Source organism: Oncorhynchus tshawytscha, linkage group LG28, assembly GCF_018296145.1.
Source record: "Oncorhynchus tshawytscha isolate Ot180627B linkage group LG28, Otsh_v2.0, whole genome shotgun sequence".
Classification (NCBI taxonomy): Eukaryota; Metazoa; Chordata; class Actinopteri; order Salmoniformes; family Salmonidae; genus Oncorhynchus; species Oncorhynchus tshawytscha.
In genome coordinates this window covers 33959707-33986833 of record NC_056456.1, presented here as the reverse complement: position 1 = coordinate 33986833, position 27127 = coordinate 33959707, and the positions used below count along the sequence as shown (strand labels likewise).

Below are 27127 nucleotides of genomic sequence, written 5' to 3'. Positions count from 1 at the left end.
GCACACAGCATTTGTTTAGCATACGTATTTACTTACTGCTGATGGAAATCCTGCCCCATTTACATTTCTTTAAGGATGTCATACGTACATCACATTTTCCAATTCTGTGTCATGACATTTCTATCTCCCATATACTTTCAATATTGCCTGTGATATACATTCATAGTGAGTGGGATTTTGATAGTGTACCTAGTACAATAACGCATGGAAGAAGACAGTTACAATTTAATTGTGTCTCCTGAAACATATGAACAGAATAAGATCAGTATTATATTAATAAGATATTTTACAAAGCTGGGTATCGTTTCTTTTTCAAAATAAGCTTATATAAATAATGTGTTCAATCTGAATATTAATATCCGGTTGAAGAACACGTTCATCTGCACAGAATAAACATTTGAATATCCCACATATAACTCATTGTATGTGTGTGGGAAAACCATTTTAAATTCAAAGTCAAAGGACTAAACTTTTATTACTTTCTCTCTATCCACTCTGGCTGTACACAGTCGCTGGTTGATGTTTATTGAGATGTCGTGTTCTGGAGGCAGAGCTAAGCGATTTCCACTAGATGGGCCGGCTGCAAAGTCAAAATTGGCTATATGTTAGGGTTAGGCATACGGTTAGCAGGGTGGTTAGGGTTAGGTTTAAAATCTGATTTTATGACTTTGTTGCTGTGCCAACTAGTGTCTACTCTACAAAGCTGCCTTCAGTACATGAGTCATCCCAATAAATACCTACCTGCTACACATTCAATCAGTGATCGATTTAATAATTACATTTTGGTACCTCATCCTGGTTAATTTTGGTATCGCCCAGTGAGAATTCCACTTTAAATCCAAAGTCTAGGGCAAAACTTCAACTCTGTTGCTTTCCATCCAAACTCTCGCTGTACACGTTCAATCAGCTACACATTTTCTCATTTTGGTACCCAATCTTAGTTAATGTTTGTACATTGTTTTGGTACCCCCACCCCATCACCCTCTATCTAATCAGGGCTTGTATTGCCATATACATGCTGGCCGTGGGGTTTTACGTACACATTCTGCTCCTCTCTGTCTGGGGTGATTCTCTCTGGGGTCCCATTATGTTGTGGCTTCTCATAGACGATACTACGTAGGGTCATTTGGGTGCTACGGGCGTTCAGCATGCGCACGTCGCCGCCACAGAGGCCGGAGCGACACGTGATCTGCTGGAACATCTCCCGGAAGCGGGTGGACATGAGGTTGTAGAGGATGGGGTTGACCGCCGAGCTGAGGTAGAAGAAGACCCCGGAGACGACGTGGACGTACTCGAAGACCAGGTGGTGGTGGCCAGTCCAGGAGTTTATGAAGCTCCACATGAGACGGTCAATGTGGAAGGGAGCCCAGCAGATGCCAAAAATAATCACCAGTACGCCTGTGTAGACAGTTGGACAGACAAGACAAGACATCTGCAGATTTTTTGAGAGCAAGAGCAATGTTTAAGTGACAATGAACATGTTTAGAAACTAATCTTTTGGTTTGTACTTTAGCACATTTTAAGTCCCAATTCAAAATAAATATTGGTCTATAATTTGTCACATTTCCAGAACATCTTATCTTCTGAGAGCAAGAGCAATGGTTAAGTAACAACAGACATGTTTAGGAACGGTTGTACTTCAGCAAATCATTTAAAATCCCTATTCAATAGAGAGATCGGTCTGTAATCTGTCATTTCCTGGACATCTCCTCTCTACCCTTCAGGCACTATAGAGAAAGTGGATGAGGAACTCACAAAGCATCTTGGTGACTTGTCTGTGGCGCACCCTCTGCTGGTGCCTGCAGTGGCGATCAGGACCAAAACCCTGCCCGATCCCGAACCCCTGCATGCCCCTCTCCATCCTGAGCTGCAGGCCGATGCGCAGGTACAGCACAGTGATGGTGAGCATAGGCATCAGGAAGAAGACCAGCGTGGTCACTTGAATAATCAGGTTGTACATCCACATGGGCTTGACTATCATGCAGACGGCCGACTCTGGGAATTGGGGGCCAAATCGAGGCCTCAACACGGCCAAACCGTGGAGGCTGGTGTTTGGCATGGCGCACACCATGGACATGACCCACAGCATCAGGATGACACGCTTGGCATGGGCGTGCGTGGCCACGTGCTTGACTTTCAGCGGGTGTAACACTGCGATGTAGCGCTCCACGCTCAGTGCCGTTACATTGAGAATGGATGCAAAGCAGACCGTCTCAAACAGGAAGGTCTTGAAGTAACAGCCACCAGCGCCGAACAGGAACGGGTAGTTGCTCCACATCTCGTAGAGTTCCAACGGCATACCCAGGACTAGGACCAATAAGTCGGACACGGCCAGACTGAACAGGTAGTAATTAGTTGGCGTCCGCATCACCTTGTAGCGCACGATGACGGCGCAGGTGAGCACGTTACCTAACACTCCCACAGCGAAGATGATGAGGAAGGTAATGCAAACCGGCAGGAAAACAGGCGACCGCTGTAAGCCTCGAAACTTCTCCAGGTACTGACTCCGATTCAGGCACATGTTCTCCATGTCATCAGCACTGACGTTGCCCAGGGCCCAGGACACATTCCAACCAAGCTGGTCAGGAGTGGTGGCAGGCAGACCCAGAGAGGAACAGTTATACTGAGCCATTGGTTTATGGGGACACAACACCTGAGGGGGAGAATGGAAATAATAGGAATGGAATGTTTTGCTTGGTTCAGTGTAGGTGACAGTTTAGCTGCAGTCTGAACAAACAACATTTGGCAGTTGGTGATTATGACGTGACCTATTACGTGCATGCTCATATGTCACAATGAGGGTGTCTTGTCTCGCTTCTGAATTCATCCCAGTCATCAGCAAATGAGCATTGGGGTAGGTACTGTATGTCTAATATCTATGTGTGTGCAATTACAATGCTAATTCCAGGAAATTTTATCTAACAAAGCCTACTACAAGTTTGGTGTAATTGAATGGTTTGCCTTATGTGGTAGGTTTTTGTGGGTTTTGACACTTATGTAGGTGTCATAACCAGGTTATAAAATATCACAATATACTGTATAACACAACATTAACATGTACATTTTATTCAACAAAACGTCTGTGTGAAAACAGTGTTACAATGTTATGTACGGCAGGCTATGACAGCTGTTATGACATGGTTATGAGGTGTTATAAAGTGTTATGACGCAGCCTGGTCTCAAAAACTAGACGAAACATAGTAAATGTAAACATGGGACATTCAAATTAGTTTGAAATGTTAGGTTTGGTATGGTTATATAAGACTGAAGGCTAATTAAGGCCAAAATGAAAGGATGTTGGTTGATCGGGATGGGTGGGCGTGTAACGCTAAGGTTGCGTGTTCGAATCTCATAATTTTAGCTAATTAGCAACTTTTCAACTACTTACTACTTTTTATCTACTTTGCAACTACTTAGCATGTAAGCTAGCCCTAACCCTTTAACCTAACTCCTAACCTTAACCCCTAGCCTAGCTAACGTTAGCCACAACAAATTGGAACTTGTAACATGTCATACTTATTTGTAAATTCGTAAGATATTGTACGAATTGCAATTCGAAAAAAATATAATTCGAATTGCAATTCGAAACATATTATACAAAATGTGTGATGGACAAATTAATACATACCATATGAAACTTGACATGTCTTACTAAGTGGAGTGTCTCGAATTTACACTGCCGTTCAAAAGTTTGGGGTCACTTACAAACATCCTTGTTTTCCATGAAAACATACATGAAATGAGTTGCAAAATGAAGAGGAAATATTGTCAAGACGTTGACAAGGTTATAAAACAGTTTTTAAAATTTAAATTAAAAAAGTCCTTCAAACTTTGCTTTCATCAAATAATCCTCCATTTGCAGCAATTACAGCCTTGCAGACCTTTGGCATTCTAGTTGTCATTTTCTGGGGTAATCTGAAGAGATTTCACCCCGTGCTTCCTGAAGCCTCTCCCACAAGTTTGATTGGCTTGATGGGCACTTTTACGTACCATACGGTCAAGCTGCTCCCACAACAGCTCAATAGGGTTGAGATCCAGTGACTGTGCTGGACACTCCATTATAGACAGAATACCAGCTGACTGCTTCTTCCCTAAATAGTTCTTGCATAGTTTGGAGCTGTGCCTTGAGTTATTGTCCTGTTGTAGGAGGAAATTGGCTCCAATTAAGCGCTGTCCACAGAGTTATACCCTTCCTTTTTCAAGATCCCTTTTACCCTGTACAAATCCCCCACTTTACCACCACCAAAGCACCCTCAGAACATCACATTGCCTCCACCATGCTTGACAGATGGTGTCAAGCACTCCTCCAGCATCTTTTAATTTTTTCTACATCTCACGAATGTTCTTCTTTGGTATCCGAACACCTCAAACTTAGATTTGTCTGTCCATAACACTTTTTTCCAATCTTCCTCTGTCCAGTGTTTGTGTTCTTTTGCCCATCTTAATCTTTTCTTTTTATTGGGTAGTTTGAGATATGGCTTTTTCTTTGCAATTCTGCCAAGAAGGCCAGCATCCCGGAGTCGCCTCTTCACTGTTGACGTTGAGACTGGTGTTTTGCGGGTACTATTTAATGAAGCTGCCAGTTGAGGACTTGTGAGGCATCTGTTTCTCAAACTGGACACTAATGTACTTGCTCAGTTGTGCTCCAGGGCCTTCCACTCCTCTTTTGATTCTGGTTAGAGCCAGTTTGCGTTGTTCTGTGAAGGGAGTACTACACAGCGTTGTATGAGATCTTCAGTTTCTTGGCAATTTCTCTTATGGAAATGCCTTCATTTTGCAGAATGACTTGGATAAACTTGGATTAGCTAACACAACGTGCCATTGGAACACAAGGGATGGTTGCTGATAATGGGCCTCTGTACGCCTATGTAGATATTCCATAATAAATAATTTAGTAGTCATGTACAACATTAACAATGTCTACACTGTATTTCTGATCAATTTTATTATTATTTTAATGGATAAAAAACGTGATTTTCTTTAAAAAACAAGGACATTTCTAAATGACCCCAAACTTTTGAGCTGTAGTGTACCTACAGAATAATACGTAGCTAAGCTTCAAATAAAGTGTTACCGATTTATTTTATTTTTTTATGATTTCTCCATATTTCATTGTTGCCCATAATACAGGTTGAAACTGATTTAATATCCGAAGATTACAAACGTGTTACCCTCAGGGGTTTTTACAAATTTACCCTCAGGGGTTGTACAAATGCATGTTACAATTTTATTTCATGAACAACAGAACACGTTTTGATTGAATCAAGTGGCACAGTAGATACATTTTGGAGGAGCCATTAACTTGTGATTGCATACCTCTTCTGTAATGTGATGCCGTTTTCCATTTAGAAAACCTATCATGCACCAACCGATGTACTGGAGGGAGCAAAAAAAGGATTGTTGTTTATTTGCTTTCCCATTAAAATGTTGTTGTTTTTTTGAGTTATGCTACATTTCATACTGAATGAATATACCAAAATGGCGCTAGTGTTGTATTTTCCTCTTCCAGGTGAGATTGATTGATTTCAGATGTTCTGGTCTGTAGCAGGAAGATATAACCTTTCACGAAGGGGTGAATACATCTAGTCCCTCTAATATAACTTTGCTAACACACATTGCAAAATGTAACACAGGAACCAAGCTCGCATGATGGTTAATTCTTGCATGAGAACTTGTGTTGGCTCACAGGAGACCTCGGTTATATTGGTGGCGTGACCTGGTTCTCCTGGCAGTGTTAGCCTTCTGTGCTAAAGCCAATGTCCCAGACAAGGTTACTCATCACATACACTTGGTTCACCAGACTGAACAAAAATATAAATGCAACATGTAAAGTGTTGTTCCCATGTTTCATGAGCTGAAATAAAAGAGCCCAAAAATGTTCCATATGCACAAAAGGCTTATTTGGTGCACCTGCTCCCGCTCCCCCTCCCCCAGGCTCCCCAGCATTACGCTCTCCTGCCACCATCATTACGCACACCTGCCTTCCCCCATCACGCGCATCAGCAATTAATGGACTCACCTTGACTCAATCACCTGTGTCATTACCTCCCCTATATATGTCTGTTCCCAAGCTCTGTTCCCCGCTTCAGGATTAATTGTAGCATGTCGTTGTGTTACCCATGTGCTAACGCTGTTCCTGTCTTGTTCAATGTCTGTTCCTTATTTAAATGTTGGCTCCTCTACTCCAGCATTGGTTCTTACATTATTACTCTCAAATGTGGTGTACAAATTTGTTTAAATGCCTGTTAGTAGTGAGCATTTCTCCTTTGCCAAGATAATCCATCCCCTGACAAGTGTGGCTTGTCAAGAAGCTGATTAAACAGCATGATCATTACACAGGAGAACCTTGTTCTGGGGACAACAAAAGGCCATTCTAAAATGTGTAGATTTGTCACACAACACAATGCCACAGATGTCTCAAGTTTTGAGGGAGCGTGCAATTGGCATGCTGACTGCAGGAATGTCCACCAGTGCTGTTGCCAGAGAATGTAATGTTAATTTCTCAACCATAAGCCGCCTCCATCATTTTAGAGAGTTTGGTACGTCCAAACGGCCTCACAACCGCAGACCACATGTATGGCGTCGTGTGGGCGAGCGGGTTGCTGATGTCAATGTTGTGAACAGAGTGCCCCATGATGGAGGTGGAGTTATGGGCAGGCATAAGCTAATGACAATGAACATAATTACACTTTATCGATGGCTATTTGAATGCACAGAGATACTGTGACTAGATCCTGAGGCCCATTGTCGTGCCTTTCATCCGCCACCATCACCTCATGTTTCAGCATGATAATGCACAGCCCCATGTCGCAAGGATCTGTACACAATTCCTGGAAGTTGAAAATATCCCAGTTCTTCCATGGCCTGCATAATCACCAGACATGTCACCCATTGAGCATGTTTAGGATGCTCTGTATCAACGTGTAGGACAGCGTGTTCCAGTACCCGCCAATATCCAGCAACATCGTACAGCTATTGAAGAGGAGTGGGACAACATTCCACAGGCCACAATCAACAGCCTGATCAACTCAATGCGAAGCCCATACTTGTTTTTTAAGGTATCTGTGACCAACCTGTCATAAATCATCATTACACATTTTTCTAAACAAAGCTAAAAGATCCAAATGGATTTTGTCACTCCAAATAACCAATGTAAACTATAATAATCATAACAATAGTAACAATTCAGTTAAAATATTTGGCTCCAAACCAGCCATGGATCCAACTGCATAAACACAGCCTGGACAAAGTCATGATTAATTCAAAACAACAACCTACTGCTCTCTCCCATCCAAATTCATATCAAGTTCAAGATAATTAGCTATGAGAGGTATTAAAATACATACATGAAAATGGATGTAAAAATATGACTTCCCATATTATTTATACTGTATAAAGTATACTGGTCATTTCGACATTCTTTTAGCGATATAGGTACTATAAACAGTGTTGAACCCATAGCTGTTTATATTTGGGAAAGTACAGTGGGCCTGTTTCTTGTCTTTGTCTAACAAGAAACACTAATGTACACTAATGCACCTATTTTATGGGCATTTGTTAATAATAAGCATTCATGGTAGTCATTGCAGAAATGTTCTTCCATAGTCATGTGCCATGGATGGAAAACTTACCTTGTCCTTTTTAAATGTCCTCTTCTTATTTCTCTTCAGACACGGATGTATGTAAAGGAGAGGGGAAAAAGGTCACATTGATGTTCGTCATTTGTCCTCCACTGCTTGGATTTCAACTTTGCAACGATGACGTCCTCCTATACTTTACCAGTTAGGGTCCCCATGTTAAAACCTCCTGAACTGCCGGAGTGAAGAGACAAAGAGTGCTGCTCTCTCCTCTGTCTTCGTGAATTGGAGAGCATAGCACCAAAAATAAAATCTCTCTCTCTCTCTATTTTTCTCTGGGAGAGTAAATGATGCTCAGCTCTCTGTCCTCCTCCTCCCTCTGGTCACATCCCCTATGTACATCTCCTGACTGCACCACACACCTTGTAAGATTGAGTCCTTGACCTGCAGTGAACCACTGACTGTGTCAATTGACATCGGATGTAGTGATGTTTGATAGAGCTTTTGTTCACAGTGGCAACCAATTTAAAAAAGGTTCAACTTTTATTACCCCACACACACACACACACACACACACACACACACACACACACACACACACACACACACACAGAGCCCGGCCCCAGTAAAAAGAGCAATGATGTCACACACAAAAATAAAGTTTACCTTGACAAGAGGGGCGGCAGGGTAGCCTAGTGGTTGGACTAGTAACCGGAAGGTTGCAAGTTCAAACCCCCGAGCTGAGAAGGCACAAATCTGTTGTTCTGCCCCTGAACAGGCAGTTAACCCACTGTTTAGCTTAGGTTCTAAAAAAACTACCTCTTAACTTCCTTCATATCAAATAACACATTTATTTGTCACATCCGCCGAATACAACAGGTCTAGACCTTCCAGTGAAATGCTTACTTACAAGCCCCTAACCAACAATGCAGTTTTAAGAAAATACCCCCAAAAAAAAGGCTTTATACAGTAAGAGATAAGAAAAACAAATAATTAAGGAGCAGCAATAAATAACAATAGCTGGGCTTTATACAGGGGGTACTGGTACAGAGTCAATGTGGAGGCTATATACAGGGGGTACCGGTACAGAGTCAATGTGGAGGCTATATACAGGGGTACTGGTACAGAGTCAATGTGGAGGCTATATACAGGGGTACCGGTACAGAGTCAATGTGGAGGCTATATACAGGGGGTACCGGTACAGAGTCAATGTGGAGGCTATATACAGGGTGTGGAGGCTACCGGTACAGAGTCAATGTGGAGGCTATATACAGGGGTACTGGTACAGAGTCAATGTGGAGGCTATATACAGGGGGTACCGGTACAGAGTCAATGTGGAGGCTATATACAGGGGGTACCGGTACAGAGTCAATGTGGAGGCTATATACAGGGGGTACCAGTACAGAGTCAATGTGGAGGCTATATACAGGGGTACCGGTACAGAGTCAATGTGGAGGCTATATACAGGGGGTACCAGTACAGAGTCAATGTGGAGGCTTTATACAGGGGGTACCAGTACAGAGTCAATGTGGAGGCTTTATACAGGGGTACCAGTACAGAGTCAATGTGGAGGCTATATACAGGGGGTACCAGAGTACAGAGTCAATGTGGAGGCTATATACAGGGGGTACCGGTACAGAGTCAATGTGGAGGCTATATACAGGGGGTACCAGTACAGAGTCAATGTGGAGGCTATATACAGGGGTACCAGTACAGAGTCAATGTGGAGGCTATAGCTACAGGTGGTACAGGGGGTACCGGTACAGAGTCAATGTGGAGGCTATATACAGGGGTACCAGTACAGAGTCAATGTGGAGGCTATATACAGGGGGTACCGGTACAGAGTCAATGTGGAGGCTATATACAGGAGGTACCGGTACAGAGTCAATGTGGAGGCTGTATACAGGGGGTACCAGTACAGAGTCAATGTGGAGGCTATATACAGGGGGTACCGGTACAGAGTCAATGTGGAGGCTATATACAGGGGGTACCGGTACAGAGTCAATGTGGAGGCTATATACAGAGGGGTTCCCGGGACAGAGTCTATGTGGAGGCTATATACAGGGGGTACCGGTACAGAGTCAATGTGGAGGCTATATACAGGGGGTACCAGTACAGAGTCAATGTGGAGGCTATATACAGGGGGTACCGGTACAGAGTCAATGTGGAGGCTATATACAGGGGTACCGGTACAGAGTCAATGTGGAGGCTATATACAGGGGGGTACCAGTACAGAGTCAATGTTTATGTCAGTGGAGGCTATATACAGGGGGTACCGGTACAGAGTCAATGTGGAGGCTGTATACAGGGGTACCGGTACAGAGTCAATGTGGAGACTATATACAGGGGGTACTGGTACAGAGTCAATGTGGAGGCTATATACAGGGGTACTGGTACAGAGTCAATGTGGAGGCTATATACAGGGGGTACCAGTACAGAGTCAATGTGGAGGCTATATACAGGGGTACCGGTACAGAGTCAATGTGGAGGCTATATACAGGGGGTACTGGTACAGAGTCAATGTGGAGGCTATATACAGGGGGTACCGGTACAGAGTCAATGTGGAGGCTATATACAGGGGGTACCGGTACAGAGTCAATGTGGAGGCTATATACAGGGGTACTGGTACAGAGTCAATGTGGAGGCTGTATACAGGGGTACTGGTACAGAGTCAATGTGGAGGCTATATACAGGGGTACCAGTACAGAGTCAATGTGGAGGCTATATACAGGGGGTACTGGTACAGAGTCAATGTGGAGGCTGTATACAGGGGTACTGGTACAGAGTCAATGTGGAGGCTATATACAGGGGGTACCGGTACAGAGTCAATGTGGAGGCTGTATACAGGGGGCTACTGGTACAGAGTCAATGTGGAGGCTATATACAGGGGGTACCGGTACAGAGTCAATGTGGAGGCTATATACAGGGGGTACCGGTACAGAGTCAATGTGGAGGCTATATACAGGGGGTACCGGTACAGAGTCAATGTGGAGGCTATATACAGGGGGTACCGGTACAGAGTCAATGTGGAGGCTATATACAGGGGGTACCGGTACAGAGTCAATGAGTCAATGTGGAGGCTATATACAGGGGGGTACAGAGTACCGGTACAGAGACAATGTGGAGGCTATATACAGGGGGTACCAGTACAGAGTCAATGTGGAGGCTATATACAGGGGGTACCAGTACAGAGTCAATGTGGAGGCTATATACAGGGGTACCAGTACAGAGTCAATGTGGAGGCTATATACAGGGGTACCGGTACAGAGTCAATGTGGAGGCTATATACAGGGGTACCGGTACAGAGTCAATGTGGAGGCTATATACAGGGGGTACCGGTACAGAGTCAATGTGGAGGCTTTATACAGGGGTACCGGTACAGAGTCAATGTGGAGGCTATATACAGGGGGTACCGGTACAGAGTCAATGTGGAGGCTTTATACAGGGGGTACCGGTACAGAGTCAATGTGGAGGCTATATACAGGGGTACCGGTACAGAGTCAATGTGGAGGCTATATACAGGGGTACCGGTACAGAGTCAATGTGGAGGCTTTATACAGGGGGTACCGGTACAGAGTCAATGTGGAGGCTTTATACAGGGGTACCGGTACAGAGTCAATGTGGAGGCTATATACAGGGGGTAGCGGTACAGAGTCAATGTGGAGGCTATATACAGGGGGTACCGGTACAGAGTCAATGTGGAGGCTGTATACAGGGGTACCGGTACAGAGTCAATGTGGAGGCTATATACAGGGGGTACCGGTACAGAGTCAATGTGTCAATGTGGAGGCTTTATACAGGGGGTGTGGTCAGGCTTGGAGGCTTTACAGGGGGTACCGGTACAGAGTCAATGTGTCAATGTGGAGGCTTTATACAGGGGGTACCGGTACAGAGTCAATGTGGAGGCTGTATACAGGGGGTGGAGGCTACCGGTACAGAGTCAATGTGGAGGCTTTATACAGGGGTACCGGTACAGAGTCAATGTGGAGGCTTTATACAGGGGGAGTACAATGTGTACAGAGTCAATGTGGAGGCTATATACAGGGGTACCGGTACAGAGTCAATGTGGAGGCTATATACAGGGGGTACCGGTACAGAGTCAATGTGGAGGCTTTATACAGGGGGTACCGGTACAGAGTCAATGTGGAGGCTTTATACAGGGGGGAGGCTACCGGTACAGAGTCAATGTCAATGGGGGTGGACAGAGCTTGGAGGCTATACAGGGGGTACCGGTACAGAGTCAATGTGGAGGCTTTATACAGGGGTACCGGTACAGAGTCAATGTGGAGGCTTTATACAGGGGGTACCGGGTACAGAGTCAATGTGGAGGCTATATACAGGGGGTAGCGGTACAGAGTCAATGTGGAGGCTATATACAGGGGTACCGGTACAGAGTCAATGTGGAGGCTGTATACAGGGGGCTATACCGGTACAGAGTCAATGTGGAGGCTTTATACAGGGGGAGTACCGGTACAGAGTCAATGTGTCAATGTGGAGGCTTTATACAGGGGGTACCGGTACAGAGTCAATGTGTCAATGTGGAGGCTTTATACAGGGGGTACCGGTACAGAGTCAATGTGGAGGCTTTATACAGGGGGTACCGGTACAGAGTCAATGTGGAGGCTTTATACAGGGGTACCGGTACAGAGTCAATGTGGAGGCTTTATACAGGGGGTACCGGTACAGAGTCAATGTGGAGGCTGTATACAGGGGGGTACCGGTACAGAGTCAATGTGGAGGCTATATACAGGGGGTACCGGTACAGAGTCAATGTGTCAATGTGGAGGCTTTATACAGGGGGTACCGGTACAGAGTCAATGTGTCAATGTGGAGGCTTTATACAGGGGTACCGGTACAGAGTCAATGTGTCAATGTGGAGGCTTTATACAGGGGGCTACCGGTACAGAGTCAATGTGTCAATGTGGAGGCTTTATACAGGGGTACCGGTACAGAGTCAATGTGTCAATGTGGAGGCTTTATACAGGGGGTACCGGTACAGAGTCAATGTGTCAATGTGGAGGCTTTATACAGGGGGTACCGGTACAGAGTCAATGTGTCAATGTGGAGGCTTTATACAGGGGGTACTGGTACAGAGTCAATGTGTCAATGTGGAGGCTTTATACAGGGGGTACCGGTACAGAGTCAATGTGTCAATGTGCGGGGGCACCGGTGTCGAGGTAATATTGAGGTAATTATGTACATGCATGTAGGGTTATTAAAGTGGCTATGCATAGATAATAACAGAGAGTAGCAGTAGCGGAGGGGTGCAAATAGTCTGGGTAGCTATTTGATTAGCTTTTCAGGAGTCTAATGGTTTGGGGGTATAAGCTGTTTAGAAGCCTCTTGGAGCTAGACTTGGCGCTCCGGTACCATTTTCCCGTGTGGTAGCAGAGAGAACAGTCTATGACTAGGGTGGCTGGAGTCTTTGACCATTTTAAGGGCCTTCCTCTGACACCGCCTGGTATTGAGGTCCTGGATGGCAGGAAGCTTGGCTTCGGTGAAGTACTGGGCCATATGCATTACCTTCTGTAGTGCCTTGCGGTCGGAGGCCGAGCAGTTGCCATACCAGGCAGTGATGCAACCCGTCAGGATGCTCTCGATGGTGCAGCTGTAAGAACTTTTGAGGATCTGAGGACCCATGCCAAATCTTTTCAGTCTCCTAAGGGGGAATAGGTTTTGTCATGCCCTCTTTACGACTGTCTTGATGTGCTTGGACCATGTTAGTTTGTTGGTGATGTGGACGCCAAGAAACATGAAGCTCTCAACCTGCTCCATTACATCCCCATCAATGAGAATGGGGGCGTGCTTGGTCCTCCTTTTCCTGTAGTGCATCACCTTTGTCTTCATCACGTTGAGGGAGAGGTTGTTGTCCTTGCACCACACGGTCAGGTCTCTGACCTCTTCCCTATACACTGTCTCATTGTTGTCAGTGATCAGGCCTACCACTGTTTGTTGTGTCATCAGCAAACTTAATGATGGTGTTGGAGTTGTGCCTGGCTGTGCAGTCATGAGTGAACAGGGAGTACAGGAGGGGACGCACATATATGAAAATGGATGTAAAAATATGACTATTCCCATATTATTTATACTGTATAAATGTATCACGACTAGAAATTCCATAAAACTTATGCAAGAACCCCCTATTAAGTCTAGAGCTTCTAAGAAATTATCCTATGTTTCTCTCTTCCTGTTTTCCTGTTGTCTCAAGTACCGACGGAAGCCACTTAATGGCCAGGCCATCATTGTAAATATAAGTGAATTAACTTGCCTGGATAAATAAATGTTGACTCGACTGCATAAATCAAATGTTACATAAATCAAATAAACATACCAAAAAACAAGGGTCTCAGCCGGCACCCTAATTGTGGCTAAATGACGTGACAGCCAGTCGTACTCTGGCGTTGCAGCACAGGATTAAGACCTAGTGATTGAATACACGTAACTATGTACAGAACTGAGGGTGAGTGGAGATAACAAGACTTGTGTTTGCAGGCACTCATAGTCCTACTGGGCAGAGTGAAATCACAGTAAGGAGCGTGTCCTCTTCCTGGCTGCAACTTCTCTAGCCTGGATCATTTCTTAGAAGCTCTAGACTTAATAGGGGGTTCTTGCATAAGTTTTATGGAATTTCTAGTCGTGATACGTTATACTTAGCCTGGTTAAACCAGACCAGTGGTGAACATAGCGTTCAGTCTAGTATAACTGCCAGGTTATGTGTCATATTGATTTGGGCAATGAGGCCCTTTACCAGATTAACTCATGGAGACCATTTTAATGTATCTAAATCCAGTGACACAAGGGGGGAATAGGTCTTATCACGACATCAGTGATTTTCAGGTCAGAAAGTCAGAGAAAGGTGTTTCTGAATTGGAATTCGGAGTTGAATGACTGTTTAAAACAACAAAAAAATCCCAGTCTAAGCAAATTTTTCCCCTGAGTTCACAGTTGTCTGAAATACACTGGTGTCAGAGATTGCCGAGTTCCAAGTTGTTCTGAATGCGCCACTAGAGACCTAGGCTACCTCATCTCTGAATAGGGCCTCCAAGAAAGAAGCCCTTGTGCCTGTATTGATGTGAGAAATAGGTATATCTACACAGTAATGGTATCTGGCTGCAAATCAACTAGCCTAATCATTTTTGTATTGAGGTGATGTCTATTTTAGCTAAATTGAGAAATGAAATTGATTCGATTACTCTGGAAAATATTTTTAACAAAATAATGAACATGTAGATTTCAAGGCGTTCATGGTCAGATCTTTAAGAATAAACTAAACCATCACTTACATCACTTACACATGACGTGTAAATGTCGCTTGTACACAAAGTGAAAGCCGATGTAGATGTCATGTAGACGTTCAAGGCATTCATGGTGAGATCTTTCATAATAAACTTACACACAACTGACAGTGACATGTCTGCACAACATGAACACTATGTGTCACGTGACATGAACGTGACGCGAAAGCTTCAGCAGTTTGACGCCTTAAAAACTTGTCTCCATTGACAGTCCATGTTAATTCATGGCGGTATCTTATGGCGCTAGGAAGACGTTAGCTGACTTGGTGAGAGGTATCAGTAGCTTCACTAGGCTAAATTATGGCCTGAATCACCCCCCATACACACAACCCTCTGGCCCTCCCCACCAATCACTCACTCAGCAACAGCTGCCTGACAGCAGGTCACAGTCAAATATATATACTTTTATGAGAAATGCCATAGCGGCCACGGTGCAACTTAGAAATAACCACAAAAAAACGCAACCCGCAACCAATACATTTTCACCCGTGACATCATTTTCAATGTAGCCCAATTCTCCCGAAAATCTCAAACATGGTAAAACAGTCCATCACAGACAAGCAAGTGCCCAAGTTACCACGGTAACAGCCAGCAGCAGAACATTTTTGGCCCACCTACTGATAGTGCTTGAGTAAGCATGGATTACCCATGAAAAATGTTATTCATTCACTTTTAGTTAACATACTCAAATACTTGAATTGTTCTCCTAGATTTATTAGTGTACTTCTATAGTTCTACTTATGATCACATCATGTACTCCTTATAAAAATGGCAGGGTAGGCACTTTGTTGATTATTGATGTTCAGTTGTAGAACTGTTAATCTGTTTTTACTATTGTATCTAAATTATTTAATTGAACATACAATGATTGACAGATCAGAAAAATGAAGCAATAATACCACATTACTTCTTACTAGTAATACATTTCCTGTTTTAGAAACATTAGAAAGCAGACTCAACTTTTTGTTTTGTGTGGGGGGAGGGGGATAACAAATCTGAGTGGCTGGTAGTTTTTTTAATCTACAGTACTAGTCAAACGTTTGGACACCTACTTATTCAAGGGTTTTTCCATTTAAAAAAAACTATTTTCTACATTGTAGAATAATAGTGAAGACATCACAACTATGAAATAACACATATGGAATCATGTAGTAACCAAAAAAAGTGTTAAACAAATCAAAATATATTTTAGATTTTAGATTATTTAAGTAGTTACCATTTGCCTTGATAGCTTTGCATACTCTTGGTATTCTCTCAACCAGCAGAACCCAGAATGCTTTTCTAACAGTCTTGAAGGAGTTCCCACATATGCTGAGCACTTCTTGGCTTCTTTTCCTTCACTCTGCAGTCCAACTCATCCCAAACCATCTCAATTGGGTTGAGGTGGGTGATTGTGGAGGCCAGGTCATCTCTTGCAGCACTCCATCACTCTCCTTCTTGGTCAAATAGCCGTTACAGACTGGAGGTGTGTTAGGTCATTGTCCTGTTGAAAAACAAATGATAGTCCCACTAAACGCAAACCAGATAGGATGGCATATAGCTGCATAATGCTGTGGTAGCCATGCTGGTTAAGTGTTCATTGAATTTTAAATAAATCACGACAGGCAGCCTAGAACACACAAGTGGAATAGGATAAATGGCATGTGATTAACAATGTTAGCTGTCACACTAATGAAGGAATATGAAAAGGTCCTCCCTGTTTACGTGAGTAGCTAGTGAAGGGTTGTCTGAAGGTGCAGCAGTGGTGGCAGTGTTGCTTTGGGTGTCATGAGACTGGAATACACACGAGGAGCTCAGATAAGTGGCATGTGAACAGAAACGCTACATGACAGTCACGCCAATGAGGAAGTATGGATAAAATGTGTCCCTCTTTACAGGGCTTCCTCCTGGGAGGCGTCCTGCCATTGTCTCTGTTGCCTCCATTCTTATTGCAGATAAGATACCAGCCAATTACAGGCCACCAGGTGGGTAGGGCTGCCACTGCGTCCGAGTCAGGTCACCTGAATATAATGAAAGCTACCAAAACACAGCACATCCATGGCACATAATAACATTAACACTGGAGCAGTATTCATAGTTCATAGTTCAATTCACACTCAATTTCTAATAACTACTCACTCTGTCATGTTGAATAGTTATGTTGCAGCTGTGACAGTCACACCTGCAGAAGGGAGAGGGAAAGGGCACACACACACACACAGGTGATTATGTGAGCATTTGAAAGAAATGATAAATGAATGGTCTGTCTTGGTTTGAACCCCACTCACCGCGTCAAGGTACCGACAATGAGTGGGTTGTCAGCAGACAAAGACGATGTTAGTTAAGAACATAACATGCGGTAAAGAGACCAGTGGAACAAAGGATGCCGTCATTGGTGCACATTCAATAAATCTAAACGTAACAAAGTGAAAATGTGTTTTTTCCTTCTACAATTTTTAACTTGTTTATAAATGTTTACAGTTTGTCTCCTACTGACCTCAAGTTGCGGTTCAGTGTTCTGGGTAATTCCATCACATTGTAGTTGTGTTCAGGAACACAAGTGGTTTCCTGAACGGCATAACCACGATCGATAGAGTCTGACACCACATTTTCCTCACATACATCCACCGTCACAGATATATCATTGTGATGTAAGCATACATCTGACACAAATGTAATATCCTCATGCATACCCAGTATCACAGTGATGTCGCTTCGTCATTATCAGCTACCCCATCAAGATCCTCAACCTCAGCACAGTTTGTGTATTTGTATTTATTGAGGATCCCCATTAGCTGCTGCCTTGCAGCTACTCTTCCTGGGGTCCAAACACATTATAGGCACTTACATTACACATAAAACAAAAGATAAAACAGTACATCATATAACATTACTACACCGCTACATATCTACAATACAACATGTATAATACAAAATGTATAATACCACCATACAACAATATTACAATGTATGTGTGTGTGTACAGTGCGTGTGCTAGCGCTTGTTTGCGTATGCGTGTGTCTGTACCTGTGATCATGTGTAGCATGATAAACATGGCCAATTACCTCTGTACTTACCTTACTCCTTTGTTTTTCCCTGGGGTCTTGTGATCGCTTTTGTAGATGATCTGGAAAAGGACACAATGCACAGCAGTCTAGTGAGGCTGACTCTTCCCATGTCACCACGGTCAAAAACATTCATCTTCAAAGTGAAGGGCACAGAGTTGAGTGTTGGGTGGGTTCCCAATACATCCACCTGATATTTTCTACCCACTGTTGCAGCTTTGGCCTGTCATGAAACAGAAACCCGTGGAAAAAGATAATGTATTTAATAGTAGGCTAGAGAAGGATGAAATGATTTCTTATTTTTTTATTTCACCTTCATTTAACCAGGTAGGACAGTTGAGTTCTCATTTACAAATGCGACCTGGCAGTTAACTACAATGACCATAATCCTTTCCTGCTTAAACTTGTCCGGCCTGTGCGGAGCAGACAAGGAGACTGATGCCTCATGTCCACCGGATGCATCACTCTCTTTGTGTTCTGGTGGAAGTCATACATTTTCAATGGAGCAGTCTGCAAGGCTATGTTGGGTGTGCAGCACTGGGCTGCGGTGCGTTCTGTGTACCACATTAGTTCAATATTTTAACTTATGTGTTGTTTTACCGTGTATCGGTATAAAAGGAAGTAGACTCCAACTAGCTAGTTTTTTAGCAAGATGAAAAGTGCAGCACATATGCATCAAGTATGGAAAATGCGGGCTCGACAGCCAGAAAAACATAAGAGAAGAGAGAACGCAGGATGGAAGGAGCTGCTTCGCCTGCCTGAAAATATAGATATGTTCTAAGTGATTGATAGTTGATATTCAGTAGTCATAAAAGTTTGCCTTATTTACTTTGAATAACTACTAAAATTGTGATTTTTGTCAGACAGAATGCGCAGCAGCTCTATAAAGATGAACTGTAATTTAACAAATATTTTATTGAAGTAAATTATTGTTAATTAAGCAATAACACACAAAGGGGTGTGGTATATGGCCAATATATCATACCACAAACCCCCAGAGGTGCCTTATTGCTATTATAAACTGGTTACCTATGTAATTAGAGCAGTAAACATAAATGTTTTGTCATAGCCGTGGTATATGGTCTCATACACCATGGCTTTGAGCCAATCAGTGTTCAGGGTTCGAACCATCCAGTGATACGCAGTAACGGGCAGTCACTACCGTCATGGGACTTGTATTAATTGTATTCTGTGTTATAGCATTCAACCCACATAATGCATAGTGCATTTAATACCTAAAAAAAACATTTGAAATCGAAAACCGTGATATTTATTCATGATCAACCAAAACCGAACCGACCTCAAAAAGCACTAATCACTCAGCACTAATAATGGCAACAAAACATTTGCCTTCCTTTGGAAACCAGTCATGTACAGACACATGACATAATACTCTGCCCTCTCTTCCTTCAGTGATCATAAAATATTCTGATCTCTTTCTTTACCCAGGTTAAAATTGATGAGATTGATAGTTTTGATGTCTTCACTATTATTCTACAATGCAGGAAATAGTAAAAATAAAGAAAAACCATTGAATGAGTATGTGTGCCCAAACTTTTGACTGGTACTGTATGTGATGCTCAACCTTTCCATTACATAAATCACACATCTACAAACCATGTTTTTTTTTCACCCTGATTATAAATCATGAGATGGAACAGACCCTACTTTTTCAAGTACTAGACAAATGTGATTGTTGACAGAGCAGCTCTAAATGTGTCCTTTAAAGTAAACTTCACTGGTGATCCTTTAACACAGGACATTGTTCACTGCCTCTGTCTGCCTCACTGTATTGGTCCATGTCTGCTGTGACAGAGTGTTAGAGAAGCAACTGATTATTAGCTAGGCTAATTAACTTGTTATTATTTATTATTATTATTTGTTATTATTGATTTATTATTTGAGCCTACTCAAACGCTTTAATTAACTAGTATAGGCCAGCTATTTATTTATTTATTTAAACACATACTTTTATAACCTACTGGACTCATAGAGAGCTACTCTCCCAATTTTGTTGGGGTAAGTGACTTCTTGAACTTACAATGGCTAGCCCCATGTCGTTATATTTTTTTCTTGTGGTTTATGCTATGTGTCTCATGACTCCTGAGTGCTTTGTTGACTATGAACTTGTTTGTTTACCCAACCGTGGGATTGAATATGTTTGTTCCCACACTCGGGACTCGAATCTCTATTGGATACACAGACTCTTGGCCTCCCATCCTATTCTAACCACCTCTCACCGGCTTTGCATTCATGTTATCTAATGACATTGCTGTACAATATGATCTTGTTGCCATCTGATGCACGTTCAAATGTCATAAAAATCAACACTGCAGATCTCTCCCTGGCCTCTGCCGTGCCCTGATTGCATTACTTCTGATGACATCTGGAAATGTGCATGTACAGTCGTGGCCAAAAGTTTTGAGAATGACACAAATATAAATTTTCACAAAGTCTACTGCCTCAGTTTGTATGATGGCAATTTGCATATACTCCAGAATGTTATGAAGAGTGATCAGATGATTTGCAATTAATTGCAAAGTCCCTCTTTGCCATGCGAATGAACTGAATCTCAAAAAAACATTTCCACTTCATTTCAGCCCTGCCACAAAAGGACCAGCTGACATCATGTCAGTGATTCTCTCGTTAACACAGGTGTGAGTGTTGACGAGGACAAGGCTGGAGATCACTCTGTCATGCTGATTGAGTTCGAATAACAGACTGGAAGCTTCAAAAGGCGGGTGGTGCTTGGAATCATTGTTCTTCCTCTGTCAACTCTGGTTCCTGCAAGGAAACACGTGCCGTCATCATTGCTTTGCACAAAAAGGGCTTCACAGGCAAGGGTATTGCTGCCAGTAAGATTGCATAAATCAACCATTTATCGGATCATCAAGAACTTCAAGGAGAGCGGTTCAATTGTTGTGAAGAAGGCTTCAGGGCACCCAAGAAAGTCCAGCAGGCGCCAGGACCGTCTCCTAAAGTTGATTCAGCTGCGGGATCGGGCACCACCAGTACAGAGCTTGCTCAGGAATGGCAGCAGGCAGGTGTGAGTGCATCTGCACGCACAGTGAGGCAAAGACTTTTGGAGGATGGCCTGGTGTCAAGAAGGGCAGCAAAGAAGCCACTTCTCTCCAGGAAAAACATCAGGGACAGACTAATATTCTGCAAAGGTATGAATCCCCTTTCCGATTGTTTGGGGCATCCTGAAAAAAGCTGAAAAAAACATCAGTCCTGTGTCATGCCAAGGGAGTGGGCTCACTCACAATTTTTGCCTAAGCACACAGCCATGAATAAAGAATGGTACCAACACATCCTCCGAGAGCAACTTCTCCCAACCATCCAGAAACAGTTTGGTGACGAACAATGCCTTTTCCAGCATGATGGAGCGCCTTGCCATAAGGCAAAAGTGATAACTAAGTGGCTCGGGGAACAAAACATCAATATTTTGCCAGGAAACTCCCCAGACCTTAATCCCTTTGAGAACTTGTGGTCAATCCTCAAGAGGTGGATGGACAAACAAAAATCCACAAATTCTGACAAACTCCAAGCATTGATTATGCAAGACCCAGAAGTTAATTGACGGCATGCCAGGGCGGATTGCAGGTCTTGAAAAAGAAGGGTCAACACTGCAAATATTGACTCTTTGCATCAACTTCATGTAATTGACAATAAAAGCCTTTGACTCTTATGAAATGCTTGTAATTATACTTCAGTATTCCATAGTAACATCTGACTAAAAATCTAAAGACACTGAAGCAGCAAACTTTGTGGAAATTAATATTTGTGTCACCCATGACCAGATCGGAAACCATTTTGCATAGCGGAGAAGGTACGGTGGGATTCGAAATGGTCGGTGATCTGTTTGTTAACTTGTCTTTCGAAGACTTTAGAATGGCAGGGTAGGATAGATATATGTCTGTAACAGTTTATGTCTAGAGTGTCTCCTCCTTTGAAGAGGGGGATGACCGCGGCAGCATTCCAATCTTTTGGGATCTCAGATGATACGAAAGAGAGGTTGAACAGGCTGGTAATAGAGGCTGCAACAATTGCAGCAGATAATTTTAGAGAGAGGGTCCAGATTGTCTAGCCCAGCTGATTTGTAGGGGTCCAGATTTTGCAGCTCTTTCAGAACATCAGCTATCTGGATTTGGGTGAAGGAGAAATTAAGCAGGCTTGGGCACGTTGCTGTGAGGGGTGCAGAGCTGTTGACCAGGGATAAGGATAGTCAGGTGGAAAGCGTGGCCAGCCTTAGAAAAATGCTTCTTGAAATTCTCGATTATCGTAGATTTATTGGTGGTGACAGTGTTTCCTAGCCTCAGTGCAGTGGGCAGCTGGGAGGAGGTGCTCTTATTTTCCATGGACTTTACAGTGTCCCAGAACTTTTTGGAGTTTGTGCTACAGGATGCAAATTTCTGTTTGAAAAAGCTAGCCTTTGCTTTCACCTGTGTATATTGGTTCCTAACTTCCCTGAAAAGTTGCATATCACGGGGGCTATTCGATGCTAATGCAATACGCCACAGGATGTTTTTGTGCTGGTCAAGAGCAGTCAAGTCTGGAGTGAACCAAGGGCTATATCTATTCCTAGTTCTACATGTTTTGAATGAGGCATGCTTATTTAAGATGGTGAGGAAAGCACTTTTAAAGAATAACCAGGCATCCTCTACTGACGGAATGAGGTCAATATCCTTCCAGCATACGATTAGAAAGGCCTGCTCGCTGAAGTGTTTTAGGGAGCGTTTGACAGTGATGAGGGGTGGTCGTTTGACCCATTACAGACGCAGGCAATGAGGCAGTGATCGCTGAGATCCTGGTTGAAGACAGCAGAGGTTTATTTAGAGGGTGCCCGTGTTTACGGATTTAGGTTTGTACCTGGTAGGTTCCTTGATAATTTGTGTGAGATTGGGGGCATCTATCTTAGATTGTAGGATGGCCAGGGTGTTAAGCATATCCCAGTTTAGGTCACCTAACAGTGCAAACTCTGAAGATAAATGAGGGGCAATGAATTCACATATGGTGTCCAGGGCACAGCTGGGGGCTGAGGGGGGTCTATAACAAGCGGCAACAGTGAGAGACTTATTTCTGGAAAGTAGATTGCAACTCCACCCCCTTTGGCAGTTCTATATCTTGGCAGAAAATGTTGTAGTTGGGGATGGAAATTTCAGAATTTTTGGTGGCCATCCTAAGCCAGAATTCAGACACGGCTAGGACATCAGTGTTGGCGGAGTGTGCTTAAGCAGTGAATAAAACAAACTTAGGGAGGAGGCTTCTGATGTTAACTTCTTGCGTCGCGCAAACCTGTATCCGGGAGCGTAATCATAGCCTCAAGCTCATTACCATAACGCAACGTTAACTATTCATGAAAATCGCAAATGAAATTAAAGAAATATATTCACTCACAAGCTTAGCCTTTTGTTAACAACACTGTCATCTCAGATTTTCAAAATATGCTTTTCAACCATAGCTACACAAGCATTTGTGTAAGAGTATTGATAGCTAGCATAGCATTAAGCCCAGCATTCAGCAGGCAACACTTTCACAAAAACAAGAAAAGCATTCAAATAAAATAATTTACCTTTGTAGAACTTCGGATGTTTTCAATGAGGAGACTCTCAGTTAGATAGCAAATGTTCATTTTTTCCAAAAATATTATTTGTGTAGGAGAAATCGCTCCGTTTTGTTCATCACGTTTGACTAAGAAAAACCCCCGAAAATTCAGTCATTACAACGCCAAACTTTTTTCCAAATTAACTCCATAATATCGACAGAAACATGGCAAACGTTGTTTAGAATCAATCCTCAAGGTGTTTTCACATATCTATTCGATGATAAATCATTTGTGGCAGTTGGGTTTCTCCTCGGAAGCAAACAGAAAAATACATGCAGCTGGAGATTACGCAATAATTGCGACGGAGGACACCAAGCGACCACCTGGTATATGTAGTGTAAAATGGTCAATCTTCCAATGATATGCCTACAAATACGGGGGCACTTCCTGTTTGAAATTTCATCTTGGTTTCGCCTGTAGCATCAGTTCTGTGGCACTCACAGACAATATCTTTGCAGATTTGGAAACGTCAGAGTGTTCTCTTTCCAAAGCTGTCAATTATATGCATAGTCGAGCATCTTTACGTGACAAAATATCTTGTTTAAAACGGGAACGTTTTTTTATCCAAAAATTAAAAGAGCGCCCCCTATATCAAAGAAGTTAACATGCATGAAACCAAGACTTTTACAGTTACAGAAGTCGACAAATGATAGCTCCTGAGGAACAGGAGTGGAACTGGGGGCTACAGGGCCTGGGTTAATCTCTACATCACCAGAGGAACAGAGGAGGAGTAGGATAAGGGTACGGCTAAAGACTATAAGAACTGGTCGTCTAGTGCATTGGGGACAGAGAATAAAAGGAGCAGATTTCTGGGCATGGTAGAATAGAATCAGGGCATAATGTACAGATAATGGTATGGTAGGATGTGAGTACAGTGGTAGCAAGCCTAGGCGTTGAGTGATGATGAGAGAGGTTTCATATCTGGAGGCACCAGTTAAGCCAGGTGAGGTCTCCGCCTGTGTGTGGGGTGAGACAAAAGAGCTATCTAAGGCATTTTGAGCGGGACTGAGGGCTCTACAGTGAAATAAAATGACAAGAACTAGCCGAGACAGCAGTAGACAAGGCATATTGACATTAGAGAGAGGCATAAAGCAATCACAGGTGTTGATCAGAAGAGCTAAGTCAACAACGGGTAAATGGCGATGAATGGGCAGAGCAGGTCAGTTAGGTACATACAGGACCTGAGTTCGAGGCTGGGGTCGACAGGTAAATGGCGATGAATGGGCAGAGCGGGTCAGTTAGGTACATACAGGACCTGAGTTCGAGGCTGGGGCCGACAGGTAAATGGTGATGAATGTGCTGTTTTTATGGGCCTGCTGTAAGTGGCCTGTATGAAGCCAAAATGCGGTCAGAGAGTTTCTAGAGCAGCACTGCCCCCTCAAGATTCTGAGCCTGCTTTGGCAGGTTTGGTCCTGAAGCCCCCTGAAGGGAGAGCATAATATACAAGGAAATTCTCAAAGCTGCTAATGAGAACCTTGATGACCTTGTACCTAGCCGGTGGGGATTCCGGTGGGGTGTCCCCACCCAGGCAGTGGCAGTGCTGGTTAATCAAATCGCCCCATTTCTGCCCATTTTTATGCACAGTTTTGCAGGCCTTCTCATACAGCTGCAACTGTAAATGCATTCGTAAATCAAGACATTTCTTGAGTTGGGCTCTGGGATGGTGCAACTGTTGAGAATCTGAGTCTATGTTTATTGTGGGGGAAAGGGTTGAGTGTGTATGTGTGGGTGTTTGTGTATCCCACAACTGTTGCGAAGGAGTAAAAGATGTTAAGGACAATATAGGATGATTCACAATAATTGTTTGCTATAATAATAATTGCTTGTAATAATGTAATTTTGGTAATGGCGAGACTGGTGAGAGGTAAAAATCCTTTGCATAAATTGCCTACATTACTAGAAATATTAATAGCTAATTATGGAAAATAAGATAAACAGGATTTTTTAAATATATATTTTTTGATGGCTATATATAATACAAATGGAGGTGAGGGTGATGGAAATGCATTTGGCGGTTGTTCTGCTTCTGTTCTGTGGGTGGCACTGTGTGCTCTTTTCGAAGGAGAGGTCCCTCTCTCTCCGGGGCTATGGGATCCGGGGGGTCGGGGGTGGTCTGCCGGGCATTGGGATGACAACCCAACTCGGGATGAGGAGGACTTTTAGTGGGTGGAATAGTGGGGACCAATTGGAGGTTTACTTAGTAGCAATGCAAATATCATGGTACAGCTATATAGACACTCAATCATCATGTTACTTTTTAATGGTACGTTCATAAACATATATTTTGATAAATTGAATTGAAAGTTGTGTCTCATTATGGTAAGTGGTGAAATAAGTATAGACAGTTATAATCGCAATGGCTTAGCAGATAATAAGAAAAGACGATCAGTATTTACCTGGCTAAAAGAAAAGGAATATAATATATTTTGTTCACAGGAAACTCATTCAACAATTTTAGATTAAGTTTTGTGGAAAAAGGGCTGGGGGCGAAATATATTTCTCCCATGGGCAAAGAAATTCAAAAGGGGTGATGATATTAATTAACAGTAATTTTGATCCAAATGTGCAAATTGTCCAAACAGATCATCAAGGTAGATGGATTATTTTAAATATGTTATTGGACAATAAACATATATGGCTTATTAACCTATACAGTCCAAATAATGATGATCCAAGCTTCTTTGAAAATATATATAAGAATTTATCAACTCTAGAAGCAACACTAGACTCTATTATTATGGTGGGAGATTTTAATACAGTCTTAAATACCTCTATGGACCGTAAAGGAAATCACACTACAAACTATCACCCTCAGGCATTTAAGGAAATCATGAATGTCAAGGATATATTGGAATTAGTGGATATATGGAGGCTTAAATACCCTGACCTAGTGAGATATACATGGCAGAGGCTTAATCAAGCTAGTTGTCTTGATTACCTTCTAATGTCATTCTCTCTGGCACCAAAACTTTAAAAAGTGTTGATAAAGGACATAATGTGGTCGGATCATCACATTATTGGCATAAAAGTTACTCTTACAGAATTTCCACATTGGCGAGGATATTGGAAATCTAATCAAAGCCTACTGGATGACTTGTTTAGAACTAGGACAGAATCATTTATAACTGCCTTTTTCAGACATAACATAGGTACAGCAGATCCTCTTATTGTATGGGACACTTTTAAATGTGCCTTTAGAGGCCATGCAATTCAGTACCCATGTAACGGCTGTTGGAAGGAGAGGACCAAGATGCAGCGTGATAAGTGTCCATGTTAGATTTATTCAATAACTGAACAAAGTAAACAAAAGAACAACCGAAATAGTCCTGTCTGGTAGAAAGACAGAAAACAACCACCCACTCTAGTGGGAAAAACGGGTTGCCTAAGTATGGTTCTCAATCAGAGACAACGATTGCCAGCTGCATAGAACACAAAAGATAGAATGCCCACCCCAACTCACGCCCTGACCAAACTAAAACAGAGACAGAATCAATTTAGATCAAGAGTCCATATTAACAAAGGAAATTGAAGAACTAACAGTACAGTTAGATAGCAATAAAAACTGTACCATAAAGGCACAGAATAAGTTAGAGGAAAAACTAAAAG

At 42.8% G+C, this 27127-nt stretch overlaps 1 protein-coding gene across 1 annotated transcript; it reads right to left on the bottom strand.

Moving 5' to 3' along the window:
- On the bottom strand, window positions 1-8049 carry LOC112227146 (neuromedin-U receptor 1). The gene is made up of 3 exons (XM_024392003.2): window positions 7632-8049; window positions 1756-2653; window positions 1-1398 (listed from the first exon to the last, which is right to left on the bottom strand). Exons 2-3 carry the CDS (start codon window positions 2630-2632, stop codon window positions 989-991), a joined length of 1287 nt encoding a protein of 428 aa, XP_024247771.1. The 5' UTR covers window positions 2633-2653; window positions 7632-8049; the 3' UTR covers window positions 1-988.
- Window positions 8050-27127: the final 19078 nt, after the last annotated feature.